Source organism: Hypanus sabinus, chromosome 13 (assembly GCF_030144855.1).
Source record: "Hypanus sabinus isolate sHypSab1 chromosome 13, sHypSab1.hap1, whole genome shotgun sequence".
In the NCBI taxonomy this organism is placed as follows: domain Eukaryota; kingdom Metazoa; phylum Chordata; class Chondrichthyes; order Myliobatiformes; family Dasyatidae; genus Hypanus; species Hypanus sabinus.
Window position 1 is genome coordinate 32895912 of NC_082718.1, and position 25013 is coordinate 32920924.

General features: G+C 40.2%; 1 protein-coding gene across 1 annotated transcript in view; it reads left to right on the forward strand.

Moving 5' to 3' along the window:
- Window positions 1-20637, forward strand: part of LOC132403771 (transcriptional regulator QRICH1-like) — a 56034-nt gene extending 35397 nt beyond the window's left edge. The window contains exons 3-9 of the mRNA XM_059987449.1: window positions 3213-3384; window positions 6145-6299; window positions 6454-6568; window positions 8530-8638; window positions 9295-9446; window positions 12577-12667; window positions 19437-20637. Coding sequence (XP_059843432.1) covers window positions 3213-3384; window positions 6145-6299; window positions 6454-6568; window positions 8530-8638; window positions 9295-9446; window positions 12577-12667; window positions 19437-19629 — 987 coding nt within the window. The 3' untranslated portion in view covers window positions 19630-20637. The remainder of the gene's footprint in view (window positions 1-3212; window positions 3385-6144; window positions 6300-6453; window positions 6569-8529; window positions 8639-9294; window positions 9447-12576; window positions 12668-19436) is intronic.
- Window positions 20638-25013: the final 4376 nt, after the last annotated feature.

A 25013-nucleotide genomic window follows, 5' to 3' on the forward strand; every position in this document is an offset into this window, starting at 1 on the left:
CTTAAAAATTAATAAAAAATTTAAAAAGAAAAAGAAGGTAAGTTTTTATATACTTGATGAATTGGTGCAATTTTATGTATCTGTTGTGCAGGAGTTTTTTTGAAGTGCAGACTTGTCTCACAACAGTTAAGTGTTATACTTGTAATGTGAAGCTTAGACTTTAAAAATGGAATTAATATTTTGAATCATCAAATAGGATGAGATAGAAATTGAATAGCTTAACAGGAAGCATTTACAAATATAAAGAACCATGGAATTGCCAAGGAATATAACATTTTTGGCTACTTTTTGTGGCAGAAAATAATCTTAAAAAGAAATTGGATGGTTACCAGGTTAGGTAAAATCACAAACCATAATTTTAAAATGGCGGACTTAATTAGTTGGGGAACAAAAGGACCAGCAGGGAATAAAAGGGTGTCATCAGGGATTGTGGTTATCTTTAGGGGGCGAGGGGAGAGAGGAACATGAAGTATTCTGGTTAATTGGGCCACTGGTTAATCACTGCAACTGCTCATCTGGGACAACTCTCAAAGAACAAAACAAAATTGATAAAACAGCTGGGATTCCCTTCGTTTATTTAGGACACTGTGCTGTTTAATGAGGACAGGAGACCTGCTTGAACAGTTTATAACTAGTGTCAGAAGTGTGCACTTGTGTGGCCATTAGAGAATACACCATACTTTGAGTGAACAGTTTTTAATCTAGTATCAGATGCATATGTTTGTGGTAGGATCCCTTTGGAGATGGATAACGTTGTGGAGGATGATGTGTTTATTCTGCATAAATAAACATGCAGGATGGGTACATTGGTAAATGAATTACAATTTAGGCAGATATGTGTCAGTACTTTGTAACAAGAGAAATAAAGTGGCCAATATACTACCTGACTAATAAGAATGTAAACTGTAAAAGGAACTCTTTGAGGACTGAAAGAATTATTAGAATTTTAAGACATTTTAGTTAATCAAAGCAGTTGGATTTATTTTAACTATTAATGAAATTATGAAGTATGAAATTTGTGTTCAACCTGTGTTCATATGCAGTTCTTGTCTTCATTACAAATAAATGTGGACATTTTGGACAGGGTGCAAAAATGACTTTGAAAGAATGGCACCAAGCAAATTGGGTATAGCTATTAGGAAATGTCCAGAATAAATTGTTGATGAGAAAGCTAAGGGATTAACCTAAAAGAGGTCTTTAAAATTGTGCGAGGTATTGTCTACTTGTTTTAGAGCTTGAATGTTTTGACTATTGAGAAAGAGCAAAGTGAGAAATATACACTTTTGGTCAGCAATAAAATCAGATTTAGGATGTATGTTCTTTACACTGAAACTATTAAATTAGGAGAAAGCTGAATTGACACAGAGGCTGATAAAGTTACATGAGGAATGATGGGTCAGGGTTTGAGTGGACCTCCATCCCCCACCAGGAAGGTCTCAAAACTCTCCGCTTTTTGGATTCCAGACCTACCACCACTCCCCTCTGTCTAGCGGAATTAGTCCTTACTCTGAATAATTTCTCCTTTGGCTCCTCCCGCTTCCTCCAAACCATGGGCACCCGTATGGGTCCCAGCTATGCTTGCATTTTTGTTGGCTATGTGGAACAGTTCATGTTCCAAGCCTATACGGGTATCTGTCCCCCACTTTTCCTTCACTACATTGACACAACTGCATTGGCGTTGCTTCCTGCATGCATGCTGAGCTTGTTGACTTCATTAACTTTGCCTCCAACTTTCACCCTGCCCTCAAATTTACCTGGTCCATTTCCGACACCTCCCTCCCCTTTCTTGATCTTTCTCTCTCCATCTCTGGAGACAGCTTATCTACTGATATCTACTATGAGCCTACGGGCTCTCACAGCTACCTGGACTATTCCTCTTCCCACCCTGTCCCTTGCAAAAATGCCATCCCCTTCTCACAATTCCTCCGTCTCCGCCGCATCTGCTGTCAGGATGAGGCTTTTCATTCCAGGATGAAGGAGATGTCTTCCTTTTTTAAACAAAGGGGCTTCCCTTCCTCCACCATCAACTTTGCTCTTGAGTGCATCTCTCCCATTACATGCACATCTAGTCTCATCCCATCCTCCCGCCACCCCACTAGGGGTAGGGTTTCCCTTGTCCTCACCTACCACCCTGTGAGTCCAACATTTAATTCTCCGTAACTTCAGTCACCTCCAACAGGATCCTTCCATCAAGCACATCTTTCCCTCCCTCCCTCCCTTCTGCTTTCCGCAGGGATCGCTCCCTACGCGACTCCCTTGTCCATTTGTTTCCCCCCATCCCTTCTCACCGATCTCCCTCCTGGCACTTATCCTTGTAAGCAGAACAAGTGCTACACCTGCCCTTACATGTCCTCCCTCACTGCCATTCAGGGCCCCAGACAGTCCTTCCAGGTGAGGTGACACTTCACCTAGTATGGTATACTTCGTCCGGTGCTCCTGGTATGGCCTATTATATATTGGTGAGACCTGACGCAGACTGCGAGACCGTTTCTTTGAACACCTATGCTCTGTCCACCAGAGAAAGCAGGATCTCCCAGTGGCCACACATTTTAATTCCATGTCCCATTCCGATATGTCAATCCATGGCCTCTGCTACTGTCATGATGAAGCCACACTCAGGTTGGAGGAATAACACCTTATATTCCATCTGGGTAGCCTCCAACCTGATGGCATGAACATTGATTTCTGTAACTTCTGTTAATGCCTCTCCTCCCTTTCTTACCCCATCCCTTAGTTATTAATTCCCCCCCCACTTTTTTTCTCTCTCTGCCCCTCTCACAATCACTCCTTTTCTGCTTTCCATCTCCCTCTGGTGCTCGCCTCCCCCTTTCTTTCTCCAGCTGTGTATTCCTTTTGCCAATCAACTTTTGAGCTCTTAGCTTCATCCGTCCCCTTCCTGTCTTCTCCTATCATTTCAGATCTCCCCCTCCCCCTCCCCCTCCCACTTTCAAATCTCTTACTATCTCTTCTTTCAGTTAGTCCTGACGAAGGGTCTCGGCCCGAAACGTTGACCGTACTTTTTCCTATAGATGTTGCCTGGCCTGCTGCGTTCCACCAGCATTTTGTGTGTGTTGCTTGAATTGCCCGCATCTGCAGATTTCCTCGTGTTTGCATAATGAAGATGTGTTTGGAATGATCTTTGTAAAGTCTACGATGAGAGTCTAATCTCATGGAATTCTGTATCACAAATCTGCACTATTTTTTTGTTGTAGACTCAAGCGATTCATACCCAGTCGACGGAGCACCCCATTGAAATCCAGCCAGATTTAATGCTGCCTGATTCTCTAAAGCCAGAAGAAGGAGCCAGTGTGTGGCAGAACTGGGCTCAAATTAAGAATGCAGAAATAATGAAAGAGGCTGAAAGTAAACCACCTTTGCCAGGAAGTAATGGTTTGCTTTGTATCTTAACATTTTGCCTTAAATGATTGTGATAGCTTAATTTTTTTGCAGATTTGTCTATGATATTTATGAATTAATTTTTGTCAATTAAAGATGCTGGATTTGGTGTTAGCATAAATTAGGTTGTTAAAGCCATTTTGTGAATGAACACAGAACTAAATAGGATTGAAATATCAAATTTTTAAAAAGTAGGCAAATTTAGCCTGTAAAGATATTAGTGGAACACTTTGTTTCTGTTTGTTTTAAAAGCCCAGCAGTAATTGAAAAGCTCAATACTTTGTCGAATTTATGTACTAAGTATTTTAAAGGAGCATTCCTGAAGTGAATGATATATCTTGTCCATCCTTGCGTGCTATGGGTTTGCACTTGGCTAACTGGCGTAAGTGGTCAAATCTATGAAAGCTGGTGAAGCAATACTGTTAGTATAAATGTTGTGAAGATTTTAAATGTTTTGGCAGCATGGTAGCACAGTGGTTAGCACAATCTTTACAGTACAGGTGACCTACATTCAATTCCCTCTGTTGCCTGACTGCATGGACTTCCTCTAGGAGCTGCAGTTTCCTCCCACATTCCAAAGATGTAACTGTTGGTAGATCAATTGGTCATTGTAAACTGTCCCGTGATTAGGCTAGGGTCAAATCGGGGGATTGCTGAACGGTGTGGCTCGAAGGGCCTATTCCACACTGTATCTCAAATAAAGACCAACTCTGACCCAAATTGAATGACAGCAGTTCAGCATAAAGGTTTGTTATAAGAGAGTTGTTTTAATTCTGAGTAAAGATGATTTTGTTGATAACTGTTGCTTGATGAATCTGGAATCAAAACGCATCAATCTGATGTATTATGTGAATTATTTTACTTACATTTGAGATTTTCTAGGCAGAAGGGAAGTGTCAATTTTCTTTGCACCACCGGATTTTGTGACTTCTAGCCAGCACCCTTGGCATAGTCAGTACATATGTTAAGCTATGCTTTAAAATTATAAGAACTAAATAAAAATGATATAATTTAAAATAGTATCAGCAAATTCTAAAGAAACTCGTGAGCTTGCCATTCAGTGCACTATTTATTTTGCTATTTATAATAATCATCTGGCTTTCACTGTACTGTCAAATAACAAATTTCACTTAAGAATCTGATTTCTAATAAAACATTTTCAACCAAGAATCATTGGTAGAACTTTAACATTAGTTTTATATCTTCTATCAGTGAACATATTAAATACTCAACTTGTATGGATTACCTGTGTGTGAGAGGGGGATTAGATTCCTAGAAAACCATGTTGCAAATTTCCCAAATTTCCATTCTTTGAAGGTACTTAATTGTGCACGCATCGAGAAATGCGAGGTGAAGATTAAATTTATATCCTGAGAACTGACTAAATTCAGAAAGTAAAGAAAGTACTGTGGATAGGGAGGACTCCACATTAGAGATGTAGAGCAAAAGGTCATCAGTATAAAGCGTCAACTTATGAGTGATACCCCTCCTTAAAATACTCGATGTCAATGGATTCACGAAATGTGATGGCGAAAGGCTCTAAGGCCAAATCAAAAAGCAAAGGACTCAAAGGACATCCTTGTCTGGTTGCACGTTGGAGACTAAATGGTTTAGAACTCTGAGAGTTAGTAAGCACCTGTGCAGTGGGAGATAAATAATTTAATCCATTGAATTAAATTGGACCCAAAGTTAAATTTTACTAATATTTTAAATAAATAATTCCATTCAACCCGGTCAAAGGCTTTCTCAGCATCTAAAGAAATCACACCTTCCAAAGTTTCTTTAGAAGGAGAATAGATAACATTCAGTAAACAATGAATGTTAAAATGAAAATAACGATTTTTGATAAATCCAGTCTAGTCATCAGAGATAATAGAAGGAAGAATGTTTTCCATCCTATAAGCCAAAAGTTTAGATAAAATTTTAACAACAACATTAAGTAAAGAAATAGCTCTGTAGGAAGAGCAATCAGTTGAATCTTTATTCTTTTTGAGAATAAGCGAAATAGAAGTGTCATAAAAGGATTGTGGCAACCTGCCTAATTTAAGAGTTAAAAAAGAACAGAAAGTAAGTGAGGGATAAGCAAAGGAGCAAAAGGCTTAATAGAACTCTCCTGAAAATCCATCAGGAGTGGGAGCCTTCCTTGAATTCAGAGAATGGACAACCCGAGCAAATTCCTCAGAAGAAAAAGGTTGATCTAACCATTTTCGATTAACCTCAGAAAGTGGGGGAAAGTTTAAACGATCTAGAAAATTATTCATAGCAAAATCGGCTTTAGGGGAATCAGAGCTATACAGTTTAGAGTAAAAGTTACATCAGCACTCGCTTTGGAGATTTCCTTAATTTGGCGTTTAACTATTAAAGTTTTAAGCTGATAAGCCAAAAGTTTGCCAGTTTTATCACCATGAACATAAAATTGACTGTTATCTTTTTAAAGTTGAGTTTCCACAGGGTAAGTTAAGAGCAGATCATATTTAGTTTTAACATTAACACATCTTTTGTATAATACGGGATCTGGAAGCTTATTTTTATTCTAAATGTTTCAACTGATTGGCTAACAAATTGATTCTGAATCTCAAATTTCTGTATAGTGATTTGTGAATTCTGTCAGGATGGATCTCTGCAGCCCAAATGGCTGTAATGCAGAGATCATCTGGATACAAAAACTATGACCTAACTTCAGATGAATGAAAGCAATGCTGTTTTCTGTTTTAATTTTAATAGGATTTCTTTCCATTTGCATCTTAGGACGCCAGCCGATGAAATTTAGAGAAGATGCTCTTTGTGCAACATTAGTTGAACTCAATTATGGACTCTGTTTAATGACCAAAGAAGCAAGAGATCCAGATGGTGCTCCCTATGAGGCAGATCTGCTGTATTATTTCTTTCTTTGTATTCAGAAGGTAGTCTTTGCATGTTTCCCTTTTGGTTGGGTGGGGAAGTAGTGGTTGTATAACCTGCACGTAATGTACTGTAACTGAGTGAATGGGAGTTAATTTTTATTTGAGCAAAAAACTGCTTGATTCTGTGTGTAAAAGTCAATTATTTATTTTACAGCATATGTTTGAAAATGGAAGAATAGATAATATTTTTGCAGATATCTATTATTCTAAATTTACTGAAAAGTTACATGAAGTCCTTAAGGAATGGCATCCTAAAATAAGTTTGCTTGGTAAGTTGTAAATTTCTCTTAATTATGCAGTTTACATTGAGATCTATGGGATCGTTAGCATTTTTAGCTGTTTAAGAAAGTCATTTTTAAACTCCATCATCATCATATGTGCAGTGTCATATGATGTAGGTGATTATAGTCTTTGACCGTGATTGTCCTTGGCAAATTTTACTACAGAAGTGGTTCGCCATTGCTGCCTTTTGGCCAGTGTGGTTACAAGACGGGTGTCCTCAGCTGTTATCGTTACTCTACAGAGATTGTCCACCTGGCGTCACTGGTGGCATAACCAGGACTTGTGATGTGCTTCAGTTGCTCCAGTTTTAAACTAAGAATCTGATTTTGATGCCTTCAATTTGCTCTGCTGGATTTTGCATTTTTGTAATTATACTGATGAGAAATCACCAAATTTTATATATACTTGATGCTTGGGAACCAGTTAATTTTATTTGCCCAACTAAATGTATCAGGATGTCCTCCCTCTTGGGACTATTTGAACAATTCCACAACCTCCATTTTGACCATCATTTTAATTCGTCTTTGTGCTCTGATCTGAATGGTATTCAATAATCAACCTTGTTTCTCATTTGTAACCTCTTTAGCATTAGCCAATGTTCCAATGATTTTAATAAGTCATGTGGTCCTGGTATTTTCAAACCACTCTTTCCTAGAAGCCAATTACTTATAATTAAGAGTGTAGAAAAAGTTGCTCCCACAAGCCACTTGCAACTGCACTTCAATATTCTTGACTCTAATAATAGAATTGACCAAAGTGAACGTGAATTTAGAACCAGAAAATCATGTTGGATTTAAGGCTGTAACTGGATGTAGTGTATTTGGGTATTTGAAAGGCATTCTAAAAGGTCTTGCATAGGGGTTGATAAATAAGGCTGGATACTGGATTTGGGGATAATACATAAAAATAGATTGGAAATCAGTCACTGGCATTTAATGGCAGTTGTGCTGAATGGGCTACCACATTTTGCTGAATGGGCCCAGTTTTTTGCAGTCTGTCAGTGACTTGCTTGAAAAGGCCACAAGTCGAATTTCCAAATTTGTACTGATGCAAAACAAGGTGGGTGGTGGGGTGGAAGAGGTGTCAGGCACTCCTTCCCTCCGCTAGCCTGCAGGCCATGTTTGGGCAAGGTGTAGCCCCTGCTTAACCCCGTCAGGGTCACGTGAAGCCACGGGAGCAGGCGGTGGATGGTCAGCTGGTGCATATCACAAGTCCTGGTTATGTAACTACTGATGTCAGGTAGACAATTGCCGAAGAGTATTGATAACGGCTGGGGCCACTCATCTGGTAAATACCCTGTTTAGAACAAGGCAATGGCAAACTACTTGTGTAGAAAAATTTGCCAAGAACAATCATGGTCATGGAAAGACCATGATAGCCCACATCATACAACACAGCACATAACAAACAAGACAAGGTCAAATTGAGTTCAGAGGATGTAAGGTGTTCAAGGAGACTTGAAAAAACTGACTACATGGGTGAGAATATGGAAAATGGAATATTTGATTATCCACTTTATTTAACAATGAAATGCATTAAATGATAACTGGGCAATGTTGGTGTCCAAAATGTCCTCATGAGCTTGTAAACGTGTCACTGAAAAACAATGTGCAGGTACAGCAAGTGGTTGTATTGTGGAAGATGCTTAAAACATTATTTGTCTTTATTTCTTTAGTGTTTTCTTTTGCTTTATCAATGACCACTCTGAAGGTAGCTTATTGTGATGTATTTGTTGTATGATATGTTATTGCTTAAGTCTTTAAAGATTGTCTTGAATTATAGATTTTTTTAAGACTTTGTAAATCTTGTCCTATATTGAGATTGCTCCTTGCACATACAATTAGTATATTAATTCTGATAAGTTTTATTGTATTATTGAAAGAGGTTATAAAGAAGCTTTGTCTTTTAATCACAATAGAATTTTAAAAATGTGTCTTTATTTTGATAGGTTATGTTATTCCTAGTCGTATTACTGAGGAGATGCTATGGGATTGTAAGCAGTTGGGAGCACATTCTCCAGCTACTCTTTTGTACACGTTGATGTATTTCAATACCAAGTATGATTTACTGTTATATTATTTGAAAACAGATTTGAGAAATAATTGTGTTGTGTATTTGAAAGACTTATCAACTGTAGAAATTGTTCTGGTTGTTACAAATTGTCTTGCTTTTTTGGGTGTAACAATCTTGTGTTTAAACAAGATTTATAGCAAATTTCTTATTTCTTTATAGTAATATATACACTTAGCCCTGTATATCCAGACATGTAATCTTGAAAGGAGCAAGATTTTTGCTTCAGTGAATTCTGCATTTAAACAGTGAAGAAGGTACGGGAGCCTCAGGCCTCACACCACCAGCTTCAGGAACAGTTATTACCCCTCAACCATTAAGCCTTTGAACCAAAAGGGATAACTTTACTCAATTTCACTAACCCTAATACTGAACTATTCCCACAACCTATGGTCCCACGTTCAAGGATTCTTCATCTCATGTTCTTAATATTTGTTCCTTTTTTTATTATTATTTTTCTTTCTTTTTGTATTTGCACAGTTTGTTGTCTTTTGCACATTTGTTGAACACTGTCTTTCATTGATTCTGTTATGGTAATTATTCTATTATAGATTTGAGTATGCTTGCAAGAAATTGAAACGGTTGTTATGGTGACGTGTGCTTTGATAATTTACTTAGAACTTTGGAATGAATGTTTTGACAGGTATTTTATGCTGAAAACAGTTGAACAACACTCCAAATTAGCTTTCTCAAAAGTATTAAAGCAGATGAAGAAGAATCCTGGCAATTCAAAGGATAAGTGCTCTAGTATACGATATCTGCGATTATATGGACAGCTTCAAGCTGGACAGAAAGGTAGTGTACATTTAAAAAAACATTGTGAATTATTTAGAAGTAATAAATGATTGACTTGAAGGACAATGTAGCAAATAAATAATGTGGATGTATGATATTCAAATAAATTACTTGCAGCCACAAAATTACTACCACTGCAAATGTTTCTACTGTTGGAAATAACTCAGAAGATGTGTAGCTTGGGTGGTTGATGGTCAGGTTGAGTTGTTCTCCAACGTTGGCAATCCATTTGCAAAAATTTCATCACCATACAAGGAGACATCATCAGTGCGCTGTGAACTGGTGTCTCCTCCGAATGCCTGGCCTTTAACTTATCAGTCAGTTGATTGGTTGTCATTATGGAAACTCAATTGTGACAAATGGCAGGGGTCGTGTCGCTGATTGGTTGCGTGGCGAATTCTGTGCATTGTCTGAAATTTTGGCCGCATTGGCCTATAAGTGGTAATGAGGTCCACATGTCTGCAGACGTAAGCCAAATTGTTGCCACGGAACCAATCAGTGACGAGGCTTCCACCCTACATCACAGTTGAGTTTCCTCTATTTATTTATTGAGATACAGCATGGAGTAGGCAAAGCAACCCACCACCTCAACCGAAGCCTAATCATTGGACAATTTACAGTGACCGATTAATCTACCGTAGATTCCGGACTACAGAGCGCACCTGATTAAAAGCCACATGCTCTAATTTTAGAAAGAAAATCAATTTTGTACTTGTACAGGCCGCACCGGATTTTAAGCCGCAGGTGTCCCACGTTGTAATATGAGATATTTACACAGAAAGATTACACGTGAGGATTTTTTTAACTTTTAATTAAATCCGTATGGTAACATAAACAAATACATATTGCAAATGCTTTTTTTCGAATAGTGCCTGTAGCACAGCTACTTTTAAATATACATACGTATCGGTAACACACAAATTACATTGCGTATATTTTTTTACTGAACAGTGCACAAACAACATTCCAATATCTCCTAATGACTGGTAAAAAAAAATATATATACTGCAGCCTACCAGAAAAAGTTATTGATCGCCTTCTTCATCTTTCTCCTGCGCACTAAAACCATCAAAGTCCTTCAGTGCCCGAATTGAACAACCTCAGGATCTCGTCACTCACTTCAGTCTCTTCGTTGTCACTCTCACTTGAGCGCACGCGGTCCTCTTCATCACACAGCAGTCCAGCCTTTCGAAACCAGTTGGTGATGGTGGATGTTGTGACACGGCTCCACGCATTTAGGATCCACTGGCAGACTTGAGTTAAAGATGCTCTTCGCATGCGTCCTGTTTTGGCAAAGGATTTCTCGCCGCTCGTCATCCAAGCCTCCCACTCAACGCGCAGCGCCACTTTAAATGCCCGGTTCACGCTGATGTCCAGTGCAAATGGTGCCCTCAGGAATCACAGCTGGAATTGAGTTTGTACTCTTGATGGCAGCTTTCACTGAACTTTCATTGTCAGCCGCTTAAAAATCACCATCGGTGGAAGCTTTAGTCCGGATGCTGTGCAGCTCAGAACACAAGTAAAATGCGTTCTCTCATGGCCACTTGTTTTCAGTGTGATGGACGAGTCACCTTTTTTATTAACAGTCCGAGTGAGAGGCAGGTCAAACGTCAAAGGTACTTCATCCATATTTATGATATCATCTGGCCCGATGGAATTCTCCGCTATCTTTGTTTGAGTGAATGTGCGGAAGTTAGCAAGTTTTTCCTCGTTGTGGGAAGGGAGCTGCTGACACAGTCGTGCGTACCCTGACGGACAGGCCTTTTCGTCTCATAAATCTAAAACACCATGATGGCCCACCTCTAAAATCTTCGATTTTCATTTTGGTGGCGTTTGCTTTAGCCTTCAGTCTGATCTGCACGGTGGAATCTCCGCGGCCACCTGCTCTCTGTGTGTTAACCCAGTCTTCAAGAAAGTTTTCAAGTTCGGGCCATCTGCTATGATTACCTCTGAAAGCTTTTGTCGTCTTTTTGCATTGACTCAGTTCTTCACGCTGGCGTCTCCACCATCTCACCATCAATTCATTTATGCCAAGATTATGTGCAGCAGCTCGATTTCCTTCTTCAACCGCCAGATTGATTGCCTTTAACTTAAAAGCTGCATCATATGCTTTTCTTCGAGTGTTTTCCATGTTGATGAGGGTGAGTACAAATGACTGATTTACAATAATTTAATTGTGAAAGTGTGCTTGATTTATTGTACAATTTCATTGGACCTCTGTGAACTACTCATCAATTTTATTGGTCTACTGTTACGAGGCAAAATGTTTTTGGCGGCATGAAAAAAAACATGCATTAGCCGTTCAAAGCGTGGGAAAAAAGTAGCGGCTTATAGTCCGGAATTTACGGTACCAATTGATATGTCTTTGGACAGTGGGAGGAAACCTTTAAGGTAATGGGGAGAACAAACAGATTGTCGGCAGCGTTGGGAATTCAACCCCTGTTGTCTGTACTGTAAAGCGTTGTGCTAACCACTGTGCTACCATGGGTAATGACGACCAAACAACTGACTGATAAGTATATAAAGGCCAAGTATTTGGAGGACACACAAGTGAACAGCGCACTAATGATGTCTTCTTGTATGGTGAAACACTTGCAAATAGATGGTTTCTTCTGTGATGTGTCTTTATCAACTTTCCTTTTGTTAGATTAAATATTTGAAGCAATATAGAAAAGATTCAATGCCCCTCTTTTCACAACAATTCAAAGCCTCTACTGTTAATTACTTGCTACAGATATGTAAGTGTTCCTGAGTTGATTTACATTTAGTCATTTGCAAATAGATATTAAATGTTCCTGTTACTTCAGATTTATTATTATATTGTGACTCAGATGAGTACTCGGTGCGTGATTGGAAGAATTCAGTGGATTAAACATGCGTCTTCATGAATGAAACTCCCCAGAGGCAGTATTTACTGATGTAACTTTGTCCTGTTAGGAGATTGATTTCACCTGCCATCCTTGGATGTGAAAGCTTTTTGCCATGTGCAGAATAGATTATTTCAAGTCTTGCTGTTAACTCTTTCAAAGAAGCTACGTTAGTACATCAATTACAGTTCTCTTGTACACAGGGCTTGAGAATTTTTATTGAATCTGTCATTAGAAAACTTACAAATTTATTTTTCTTTCAGTTACAGAAGATATGTATGTTGAGCAACTTGAAAATTCTGAGAATCCCTTGAGGTGCCCCATTAAACTCTATGACTTCTACCTCTTTAAATGGTGAGGCACACCAACTTTTCCATTTCCAGCAGTTGTGATTTTAAGCTGCACTCTTAACTGTTGTTGAAATGTCAGATAATCTTAAATTTATTTTTATTTGTATAAGTGTACAAGCAAGTCTAACTGGCCATGAATTAAGTCATTTCCTTTCCCTATAAGATTACTAAAATATAAGCACAGAGACTTCAGCTGTTTTTCTCCATGCCGATATAACATAGAAACATAGAAAACCTACAGCACAATACAGGCACTTCGGCTCACAAAGCTGTGCTGAGCATGTCCTTAGAAATTACCTAGAGTTACCCAGCCCTCTATTTTTCTGAGCTCCATGTATCTATCCAGTCTCTTAAAAGACCCTATTGTATCCGCCTCCACCGCCGTCGCTGGCAGCCCATTCCACACACTCACAACTTTCTGCATAAAAACAACTACTTATCCCTGACATCACCTCTGTACCTACTTCCAAGCACCTTAATACTGTGCCCTCTTGTGCTAGCCATTTCAGCCCTGGGAAAAAGCTTCTGACGATCCACATGATCAATGCCTCTCATTATCTTATACACCTCTATCAGATCACCTCTCATCCTCTGTCGTTCCAAGGATAAAAGACCGAGTTCACTAAACCTATTCTCATAAGGCATGCTTCCCAATCCAGGCAACATCCTTGTAAATCTCCGTGGCACCCTTTCTATGGCTTCCACATCCTTCTTATGGTGAGGCGACCAGAACTGAGCACAGTACTCCAAGTGGGGTCTGACCAGAGTCCTATATAGCTACGACACTACCACTCAGCTCCTAAACTCAATCCCATGATTGAAGGCCAGTGCACCATATGATTTCTTAACCACAGAGTCAACCTGCGCAGCAGGTTCAGGTGTCTTATGGACACAGATCCCAAGATCCCTTTGATCCTCCACACTGCCAAGAGTCTTACCATTAATACTATATTCTGTTGTCATATTTGACCTGCCAAAATGAACCACCTCATAGGGTCTCGGCCCGAAATGTCAACAGTGCTTCTCCCTATAGATGCTGCCTGGCCTGCTGCGTTCCACCAGCAATTTGTGTGTGTTGCACCTCATGCTTATCTGGGTTGAACTCCATCTGCCACTTCTCAGCCCAGATTTGCATCCTATCAATGTCCCATTGTAACCTCTGACAGCCCTGCACACGATCCACAACACCTCCAACCTTTGTGTCAGCAGCAAATTTACTACCTATCCCTCACTACTTCATCCAGATCATTTATAAAAATCACGAAGAGTGGGGGTTCCTGAACAAACCCCTGAGGCACACCACTGGTGTCTGACCTCCATGCAGAATATGTCCTGTCTACAACCACTCTTTGCCTTCTGTGGGCAAGCCAGTTCTGGATCCACAAAGCAAGGTCCCCTTGGGTCCCATGCCTCCTAAGTCTTGCATGGGGTACCTTGTCAACTGCCTTGCTGAAATCCATATACACTACATCTACTGTTCTACCTTCATCACTGTGTTTAGTCTCATCCTCAAAAAATTCAATCAGGCTTGTAAGGCACAAACTGCCTTTCACAAAGCCACGCTGACTATTGCTGATCATATTATGCCTCTCCAAATGCTCATAAATCCTGCCTCTCAGGATCTTCTCCATTAGCTTACCAACCATTGAAGTAAGACTCACTGGTCTATAATTTCCCTTTCTTGAATAAGGGAACAACATCTGCAACCCTCCAATCCTCTGAAAACTCTCCCATCCCCATTGATGATGCAAAGATCATCACCAGAGGCTCAGCAATCTCCTCCCTCGCCTCCCACAGTAGCCTGGGGTACCTCTTGTTGGGTCCTGGTGACTTATCCAGAGATGCTTTCCAAAAGTTCCAGCACATCCTCTTAATATCTACATGCTCAAGCTTTTCAGTCCACTGTAAATCATCCCTACAATCACCAAGATTGCTTTTTCGTAGTGAATATTGAAGAAGTATTTATTAAGTACCTCAACTATCTCCTTCAGTTCCATACACACTTTTCCACTGTCACACTTGATTGGTCCTATTCCCTCACATCTTATCCACTTGCTTTTCACATACTTGTAGAATGCCTTGGGGTTTTCCTTAATCCTGTCTGCCAAGGCCTTCTTATGGCCCCTTCTGGCTCTCCTAATTTCTTTCTTAAGCTCCTTCCTGCCAGCTTTATAGTCTTCTAGATCTCTAACATTACCTAGTTTTTTGAACCTTTCATAAGCTCTTTTTTTTGAAGAGATTTACAACAGCCTTTGTATACTATGGACCTTGCACCCTACCATCCTTTCCCTGTCTCATTAGAACGTACCTATGCGGAACCCCATGCAAATATCCCCTGAATATTTGCCACATTTCTGCCGTCCATATCCCTGAGAACATCTGTTCCCAATTTATGCTTCCAAATTCCTGCCTGATAGCCTTATGTTTCCCCTTACTCCAATTAAACACTTTCCTAACTTGTCTGTTCCTATCCCTCTCCAATGCTATGGTAAAGGAGATAGAATTGTGATCACTAACTCCAAAATGCTCTCCCATTGAGCAATCTGACACCTGACCACTTTCATTTCCCAATATCAGATCAAGTACAGCCTCTTCTCTTGTAGGCTTATCTACATATTGTCAAGAAACATTCTTGAACACACCTAACAAACTCCACTCCTTCTAAACCCCTCGCTCTAGGGACATGCCAATCGACATTTGGGAACTTAAGATCTCCCACCACGACAACTCTGTTGTTATTACACCTTTCCATAATCTGTCTCCCTATCTGCTGCTTTATGTCCCTGTTACTATTGGGTGATCTCTAAAAATACACCCAGTAGAGTTACTGACCCCCTCCTGTTCCTAACTTCCACCCATAGAGACTCCGTAGACAGTCCTTCTGTGTCTTCTTCCTTTTCTGCAGCCGTGACACTATCTCTGATCAACAGTGCCAAGCCCCCACCTCTTTTGCCTCCCTCCCTGTCCTTTCTGAAACATCTAAAGCCTGGCACTCTTAAGTAACCATTCCTGCCCCGAACCATCCAAGTCCGTAATGGCCACAACATTATAGCTCCAAGTACTAATCCATGCTCTAAGCTTATCTGCTTTGTTCATAATACTCCTTGCATTAAAAAAGTTACATCTCAAACCATCGGTCTGAGCGCATCCCTTCTCTCACCTGCCTAGCCTTCCTCTCACAAGTTTTCTCTATTTGTGAGCCAACTGCCTCTTCCTCTTATCTCTTCAGTTTGGTTCCCACCCCCCAGCAATCCTAGTTTAAACTCTTCCCAATAGCCTTGGCAAACCTCCCTGCCAGGATATTGTTCCTCTAAGAAAAGTGCAACCTGTCCTTTTTGTACAGGTCACTCCTGCCCCAAAAGAGGTCCCAATGATCCAGAAATCTGAATCCCTGTCCCCTGCTCCAATCCCTCAGCCACGCATTCATCCTTCACCTCACTCTATTCCTATACTCACTGTCATGTGGCACAAGCAGTAATCCTGAGATTAATATCTTTGTGGTCCCGCTACTCAACTTGCTTTCTAACTCCCTATAGTCTGCTTTCAGGACCTCCTCCCTTTTCCTGCCTATGTCGTTGGTACCAGTATGTACCACGACCTCTGGCTGTTCTCCTTCCCACTTCAGGATATTGTGGATGCGATCAGAACCATCCTGGACCCTGGCACCTGGGAGGCAAACTACCATCCATGCTTCTTTCCTGCTTCCACAGAATCGCCTGTCTGACCCACGTAATGCAATGAAACTATGTTTTTGAATCTCTGCCTTGCAGCTCCAGTGACCTGAATTTGATGAGGTGCTGTCTTGTTGGAGCTTGCACACTCTACTGCAATAGGATTTGGATCAGAAAGGATGAAGGAACAGCAATGTATTTCCAAGTCAGGATGGTCTGTAATTTAATGGAGAACTTGCAGAAGATTGTTTCCATAGACCTGCTGCCTTTGTCCTCAGTGACAGGGATTGTAGGTTTGGGAGCTGCTGTCAGACAGAAAACCCAAGGCTGATAAATGCAATATATTGTGCATGAGGTGCATACTGTAGTGAGAATGGTGGGAAGAATGAACATTTAACACACAGGGTGAGGTGACAGTTAAGTAGGCTGCTCGTCCTGCATTGTGTTAAGCTTCAGGTTTTCTTGGAACTGGAAAAGTATTTAGTTGGGGGAGGGTGAATTACAATTCTAATAGGCAAGAACTGGGAGTGCAAAGTGGAAACAGATGTACTTAGGGAAATGCAAAACAGAAATGTGGAGATTGTTTAGTGAACACTTGCATGAATAATGGGATAGGTTTGTCCCATTGAGGCAGGGAAAGGATGGTAAGGTGAAGGAACTAGGTTTGACGGGAGATTTGGAACGCCTAGTGAAAGGAGGAGAACAAAAAATGTTTAAAGGTTCAGGAAGCAAGTGAGTTGTGTGGTAGTTGGAACTAGCTCAAGAAGGGGCTTAGGAGAGCTAGAAGGGGATGTGAGAAGGCCTTGGTAAGAAACATTAAGGAAAGCTTAAGGCATTCTACATGAATGTGAAGAACAAGCTGGGTGTGTTAGTGAGGGTAGGATCTATCAAAGATAGAGGAAGAAATGTGTGCCTGAATTTGGAGGAGGTAGGGTTAACCTTATCAATACTTGGCTTCAGTATTCACCGGTGAAAAGGATCTTGGTGAATGCGAGGACAGTATTGAAGAGGCTAATATGCTTGAATATGTCTGTTAAAAAAGAGCAAATGCTGTAATGTTTAAAAAACATTAAAGTAGATACATCCCTGGGCCCAAACTGGATTTACCCCAGGTTACTACAGGAAATGAGGGAAGAGATTGCTGTGCCTCTGCTGATGATTTTTGCATTCTCACTGGCCACAGGTGTAGTGCCAGAAGATTGGAGGGTGGCAAATGTTAATACTTTGATCAAGAAAGGTAATAGAAACAATGCCTTGGAATTATAGATCAGCTAGTCTCGTGTTAGTGGTGGGCAAACTATCAGATTCTTCCTTTTCCAGCCCTTGACCTATTCCACCCACCTGGCTTCACCCATCACCTTCTAGCTAGCCTCTTTCCATCATTTTATTCTGGTATCTTCCGCCTTCCTTCTCAGTCCTGAAGAAGGGTTTAGGCCTGAAACATTGACTTTTCATACATTTCATTTCCATAGATGTTGCCTGACCTGCTGAGTTCCTCCAGCATTTTGTGGGTGTTGCTTTTGGAGAGGATTCCTTGAGGCAGGATATAGAGGATTTGGAGAAGCATGGCCTGATCGGGGATGGTCAGCATGCCTTTGTTAACAGCAGGTCATGACTCAGAGCTTGAATTAATTTTTCAAGGAAATGACAAAACATATGGATTTTAGCAAGGTGTTTGATGAGGCTCTCCATTGTAGACTTTATAAGTCTTGAGTAATGGGATCTAGAGAAACTTGGCTGCGTGAATTTAGAATTAACTTGCCCATAGAAGTCAGAGGTTGGAGTGGACGGAGTGTATACTGCCTGGAGGTCAGTGATCAGTAGTGTGCTGCGGGGTTCTGTTCTGTGATCCCTGTTTGTGATATTTATAAATGTTGTTGATCTAGAAGTGGAAGGGTGGTTTAGTAGGTTAGCAGATGACATGAAGCTTGGTGCTGTTGTGGATAGTAAAGAACAGGAGTACTCAGCCTTTTATGCCATGGACCAATACCATTAAGCAAAGGGTCTGTGGACCCCAGGTTGGGAATCCCTGGTGTGGAAGGTTAAGTGGGATATTAACATGGTGCAGAGCTGGGCTGAGAAGTGGCACTCAATCTGGAAAAGTGTGAAATGATGAACTTGAAGGCACAGTTCAGGGTTAATGATAGGATTATTAGCAATGTGGAGGACCAATGGAGTCTTGGCATCCACATCCAGATTCCCTCGAAGTTGATGGGGTGTTTAAGAAGATGTATGATGTTTTTCCCCTGCCACCCCCTATCTACTAAAGACGAGTTCAAGGACTGTAAGGTAATGTAGTTCTGGTTAGACCACACTTGGTCTGGTCACTTCATTATAGGAAGGATGTAGAAACTTTAGTGAGCGGGTAGTAGAGACATCCAGGGACATCTTGTGGGGCATAATTTTAAAGTGATGGGAAGAAGGTATAGGGATGTCAGTGGTATGTTTTTTGCAGAGTGGTGGGTGTATGGAATGAACTGTTGGGGGTGCTAGTTGAGGCAGATACTCTAGGGAGATTTAAGAGACTCTTGGCACATGGATAAAAGAAAATTGGGGGGGGGGGGCTATGGGAAGGGAAACATTAGATTGACCTTGGAGTGAATTAAAAGGTCAGCACAAAAGTGTGGAACATAGGGCCAGTACTCTGCTGTTCTAAGTACACACTGAGCTGATAAACAGGAAATAAATTTTGCTCAATCATCAGTGATGAAGAAGTAACTTAAGATGATGGGCCTAATGCACTGTCTAGAGGAATTCAAAAGCAATATCCTGAGCCTTGAGGTAATTGATTTTCTAAAATCACAACTATTTTTCATTGTTCAAGATGCCTCAGACTATTGGTATGTTTTCTTCTTAATGCCCATAGACTTTAACTTAATGAGGGCTTCTGAGTGCCACAATAAAATACTGCCTTGACATTATGGGCAGTTTTCTCTTGCCTCCTTTCTGAAATAGAGCTTTATGGTCCATTTCATTGCATTTGTCTGGCATTCTCCTTTTATGAACTTTCCATTAAGCATCCAAGTGATTAAAAATACTTTAAAGTGAATTGAGTTAGAAATAACCTATGTAATTAACAGATAATTATCCCTCTTATTACAGTCCACAGAGTGCTAAAGGACGTAATGATGCCTTCTACTTGAATGCTGAACCAGTGGTTGCACCAAATAGTCCGATTTGGTATTCAACACAACCTGTCAGCAATGAAGCCATGGAACAAATGTTGACCAGAATCCTTATGATAAGGGAAGTCCAAGAAGCTTGTGCAAATACCCATCTTCCTCCATTCCAGTAAAAGAATTCCCCAAGCTGCATGGTAGGGGAAAGAAACTGCTTGCCTGTAGCAACTCATAGGAATTTTATTTTATGGAAGAGAAGCATCTTGCCTTTTCTAGCGCTCTCAGATGTTCATGCACGATGTGCTTGAGAACTTGTATATACTGAAAATTGATGTCAGAATTTGTAAACCCAGTAAAATTCTGGGTGATTTATGTTGCAATTCTAAAAGCCTGACCAGTTCTATTGTTTCCTTAAACTATACTGAAATATGTAATGGTCTAACTGAACAAACTGTAAATAAGAGGAAAGTTTAAAAACTATTTCTTCCAGTTGGTGGTAGTAAAGTTTGCTAATTCATCTTTAAATTCTTTAACAAGCTTTGAAATTAAATTATGTGCATTCCAATTTGTGGTGACACAGGTAATTGTGGTCATTGTATAACTTAATTCCTTGTTTGGATCTAGACTCCAATTCTGTTCTACCTGTATTACAGATGCTTCCATGAACAGTCGTCTTTTTAGCAGACTGATATGTTCTTTAACATATGTTTTTGTATGTAATGTACCTGGTGTACTTCTGTGCCTAATGTGGATAATCCACTACAAATTTTGAAAGAAACTTTATAAAATATAAATACTGCATTTGCATGAACAGAATTAAACTAGGTTTAAGAAATGTTGGCTTTAGGTTTTAAACCATATCAACTTTACCTCACAAACCTGTGACATTATGGCTTGGTATCAGATGGGCACAGGAAAATTTCTTACAGACTACAGTATATTGTACTAGAAAGGTTTTGAGTAGTTAGGTTTGGTGGTTTTTACTTTTATGGGGGCAATTATTTTCCCACTTTATTTTGAATCACCGATTAAAATAAAATCAACAATGTTATACTCATGTAGTGCATACCAAGGATGTCACGTTACCTTTGTAATTTTTTTATATAAATCGTTCACTAATTTCATTGGTCTAGGTAGAAACAATAAATTTTGCCTATGAAAATAAAACAGCCATTTGTTTTGAGTATGCAGTTTTCTTTTGACATCTAAAATAACTTTGAAAAGTTGTTAAACTCTGCATCTATTAAAAGGATTAAGAAGGGACTTGTAGGTGAGTGAAGTCCATTATAGCTGATTTAGAAACATTGAAGGAGTTGTGCGTGTGTATAGTTGTCATGATTTTGTAAGATTATGAAGTGTCAGTATTTTCCCTCCTGGTTTTCTGCATGATACTCTTGCTACAAGAGAATCTCAGTGTGATTGCATTCACTTTGAGAGAACTAAAATAATTATTTTGCAAAAGTACAGCTAAATTAGGCAGAAAATGGTGTTGAGTAGACTGATGGCTGATAAATCCCCAGGTTCTGATCCCCTGATGGTCTGCATCCCAGGGTATTAAGGAGGTGGTTCTAGAAATCGTGGACACATTGGTACTCATTTTCCAATGTTCTATAGATTCAGGATCAGTTCCTGTGGATTGGAGGGTAACTGATGTTATCCCACTTTTTAAGAAAGGAGGGAGAGAGAAAATGGAATTATAGACCAGTTAGCTTGACATCAGTGGTGGGGAAGATGCTGGAGTCAATTATAAAAGATGAAATAGCAGCACGCATGGATAGCAGTAACAGGATTGGTCCAAGTCAGCATGGATTTATGAAGGGGAAATCATGCTTGACTAATCTTCTGGAATTTTTTGAGGATGGAACTATGAAAATGGACAAGGGAGAGCCAGTGGATGTAGTGTACCTGAACTTTCAGAAAGCCTTTGATAAGGTCCCACAGAGGAGATTAGTGGGCAAAATTAGAGCACATGGTATTGGGGGTAGAGTACTTACATGGATAGAAAATTGGTTGGCAGACAGGAAACAGTAGGGATTATCGGGTCTCTTTCAGAATGGCAGGCAGTAACTAGTGGGGTACCACAAGGCTCGGTGCTGGGACCGCAGCTATTTACAATACACATTAATGATTTAGATGAAGGGATTAAAAGTAACATTAGCAAATTTGCAGATGACACAAGCTGGGTGGCAGTGTGAAATGTGAAGAAGGTGTTAGGAGAATACAGGGTGAATTGGACAGGTTGGGTGAGTGGGCAGATGCAACTTAATGTGGATAAATGTGAGGTTATCCACTTAGGTGGTAAGAGCAGGAAGCAGATTACTATCTGAATTATGTCAAGTTAGGAAAAGGGGAAGTACAATGAGATCTAGGTGTCCTTGTTCATCAGTCACTGAAAGTAAGCATGCAGGTACAGCAGGCAATGAAGAAAGCTTATGGCATGTTGGCCTTCAATAACAAGGGGAGTTGAGTATAGGAGCAAAGTGGACCTTCTGCAGTGGTACAGGGCCCTGGTGAAACCACACCTGGAGTATTGTGTACAGTCTTGGTCCCCAAACTTGAAGAACATTCTTGCTATTGAGGGAGTGCAGTGTAGATTCACCAGGTTAATTCCTGGGATGACAGGATTGTCATATGTTGAAAGATTGGAGCGAATGGGCTTGTACATACTGGAATTTAGAAGGATGAGAGGGAATCTGATTGAAACATAAGGCATTGGACACTCGAGGCAGGAAACATGTTCCTGATGTTGGGGGTGTCCAGAACCAGAGGCCATAGTTTAAGAATAAGGGGTAACTTTTTCTCCCAGAGTGTTGTGTATCTGTGGAATGCTCTGCCTCAGAAAGCAGTGGAGGCCAATTCTCTGGATGCTTTCAAGAAAGAGTTAGATAGAGCTTTTAAAGATAGCGGAGTCAAGGGATGTGGGGAGAAGGCAGGAGTGGGGCACTGATTGTGGATGATCAGCCATGATCACAGTGAATGGTGGTGCTGGCTCCAATGGCCTACTCCTGCATCTATTGTCTAAATTGTACCATTGGTACCAGAGCAAAATCTTTCAATATTTATCTCAAATATTATTCAGTTTCAAATGGATATCAGTGTATTGCTGCCTGTTAACTGTACAATCAAGTTATGTATTTGTTCTCATGCATGTGAAAAAAAAATTATGGCTATAGATTTGCAGAAGTATCAGCGTACTAGACCATTCTTCAGTGTATTACCAACAAGGCTGCAGCTTTAAAGTTTCTTTAGAATACATACCGGATATTTACTTGCTCATTTCTGTTATAATTGCCTACTAGCTTTTTCATCTATACTTTTTATTCATGCCTTGCTTTTAATACATTGTGTTTTCCAAAGATCCATCATTGGCTGCCTTCTCATTCAAGTGCAGGCCTTAACAATATTGTGTAAACAGTATCAATGATACTGATGTTAATGGTACCCAGCTTTAGTTCTCATCCACAATTTGCGAAGAGAAGATCCAATGATTTAAAGAGCCACCGTTTAAAAAGGGAGATGGCAGAAAATCAATGGCCATTTGTAATATAGAAAAAAATTAGTTAAGGCTTTGTAGCAAGACTACAAACAAAATCAAGATACCAGTTAACATGGATCTTGTTAAAAGAAAAAAACTTTTGACCAAATTGAGTTAAGAACCTAACTTGTGAACATGTATACTCAAGTTTAGACCATAAGACACAGCAGCAGAGTAGGCCCTCCAGCCCATTAGATCTGCTCTGCCATTCCATCATAGCTGATTTATTATCTCATTCTCCTGCCTTCACAAGACTTGGCCTCCGCAGCAGTCTGCGGCAATGGATTTCACAGATTCACCAGCCTCTGGCTAAAGAAATTGCTCGTCATTTCTGTTCTAAAGTCATTCCTTGTATATGGAAGCTGTGCCCTCTGAATTCCCCACTATAGGAAACTGTTGCCTCATCCTTCCTTTGGAATACTTCTTTAGGATGTACCTTTCTTGTACCTTCTGAATTTCCCCCAGAAGCAGAAGCCATTGCTGTTCTGCCATCATCCCTGCTAGTGTCCCCTTCCAATCAACTGGTAGGCTCCTTTCATGCCTCTTAATTCCCTTTACACCACTGTAATACTGATACTTCCACTTTTAGCTTCTGAAACTGGAAAGGATCAACCACCCTTTACTCTTAAAGCCATATTTAGACATTCTTATAAATTCCCTTCTTGTAATCCAGCACCAGCCTGATTTTCCCAACATACCTGCTAATTGAAATCCCCAGGACTATTTTAACATAGCCCTTTTTACATGCTATTTCTATTTCCTGTTGTAATTCGTAGCCTACATTCTAGCTACTGTTCAGAGACCTGTAAATAACTGTCTTTTTATCCTTGTAGTTTCTTAACTACCCACAAGAATTGTACACGATCCAATCCTATGTTACATTTAAGATTTGATTTCAATTTTACCAATAGAGCCACCTCACCCCCTTAGCCTCCTTGCCTCTCCTTTCGATACAGTGTGTAACCTTGGATGTTGAGTTTTCCAACATCGTTCCTGCCGATCTCTTAACAGTCTAACTACCCACTGCAACTAGTTGTTTACCAACTGCTTCCTCAGTCCTGTCACTTTGGTTCTCACCCCCCCCCCCCCACCCACCTCACCCTGCCAAATTAGTTTAAGGCCTCACCAACAGTTCTAGCAAACGTGCCCACAAGGATATTGGACCTCCTCAGGTCCAGGTCATGCCTTCCCCCAGAAGAAATCTGAAGCCCTGCTCACTGCACCAATTCTTCAGCCACTCATTCGGCAGCCAAATCATCCTATTCATGTGGCACAGTCAGCACTGCAGAGATTACTACTGTGAAAGAGACACTGATGGTGAGTTGAGGTACATACTGGTTTTAATGACATAAGTTAGACAAGGTAAATGCAAGAAGGCTTTTTCCACTAGAGGTTGAATGAAATTAACAGGAAGTCATGGATACAGGTGAAATGCTTAAGGGAAACGTGAGGGGAGACTTCACTCAGCGGCAAATGTGGAATGAACTGCTAGCGCAAGTGTTGGATGCAATTTTGATTTCAATCTTTAATTTTAAATGGGAGGACTATGGTTTGGGTGCTGGTCAATGTGACTAGGCAGTTTAAATGGTTTGGCATGGACTGGATGGCTTGAAGGCCTGTTTCTGTGCTGCTGTTTTCTACGACTCCCAACACCCACATACTGTTTATTGCAGATGACTGCAATTAATTTCTATGTCTTGTATCTGTGCTCCATCTTGTGGCCAGATTCTTGAAGAAACAGCATTTAAATATATTGTGCAATTCCAACTGAGCTTTGTCATTTCCAAGGTTTTGAAAAAAGCAATCTGACCAACATCAATACTCACATTAGATTTTCTTTTTAGCATCTCTGAAACTGTCATGGATCTTGAATAATATGTCTAAGTACATATGCACAACTAAATAAACAACTTTGCTACTTTGAAGCCTAACATTTCAAGAAATCATGAAGGGGATTAACCTCTGAACTTGCAAAAAATGGGTACCATTTTCTTCTGAAGTCTTGTTTCAAAAATTGCAGTGTTC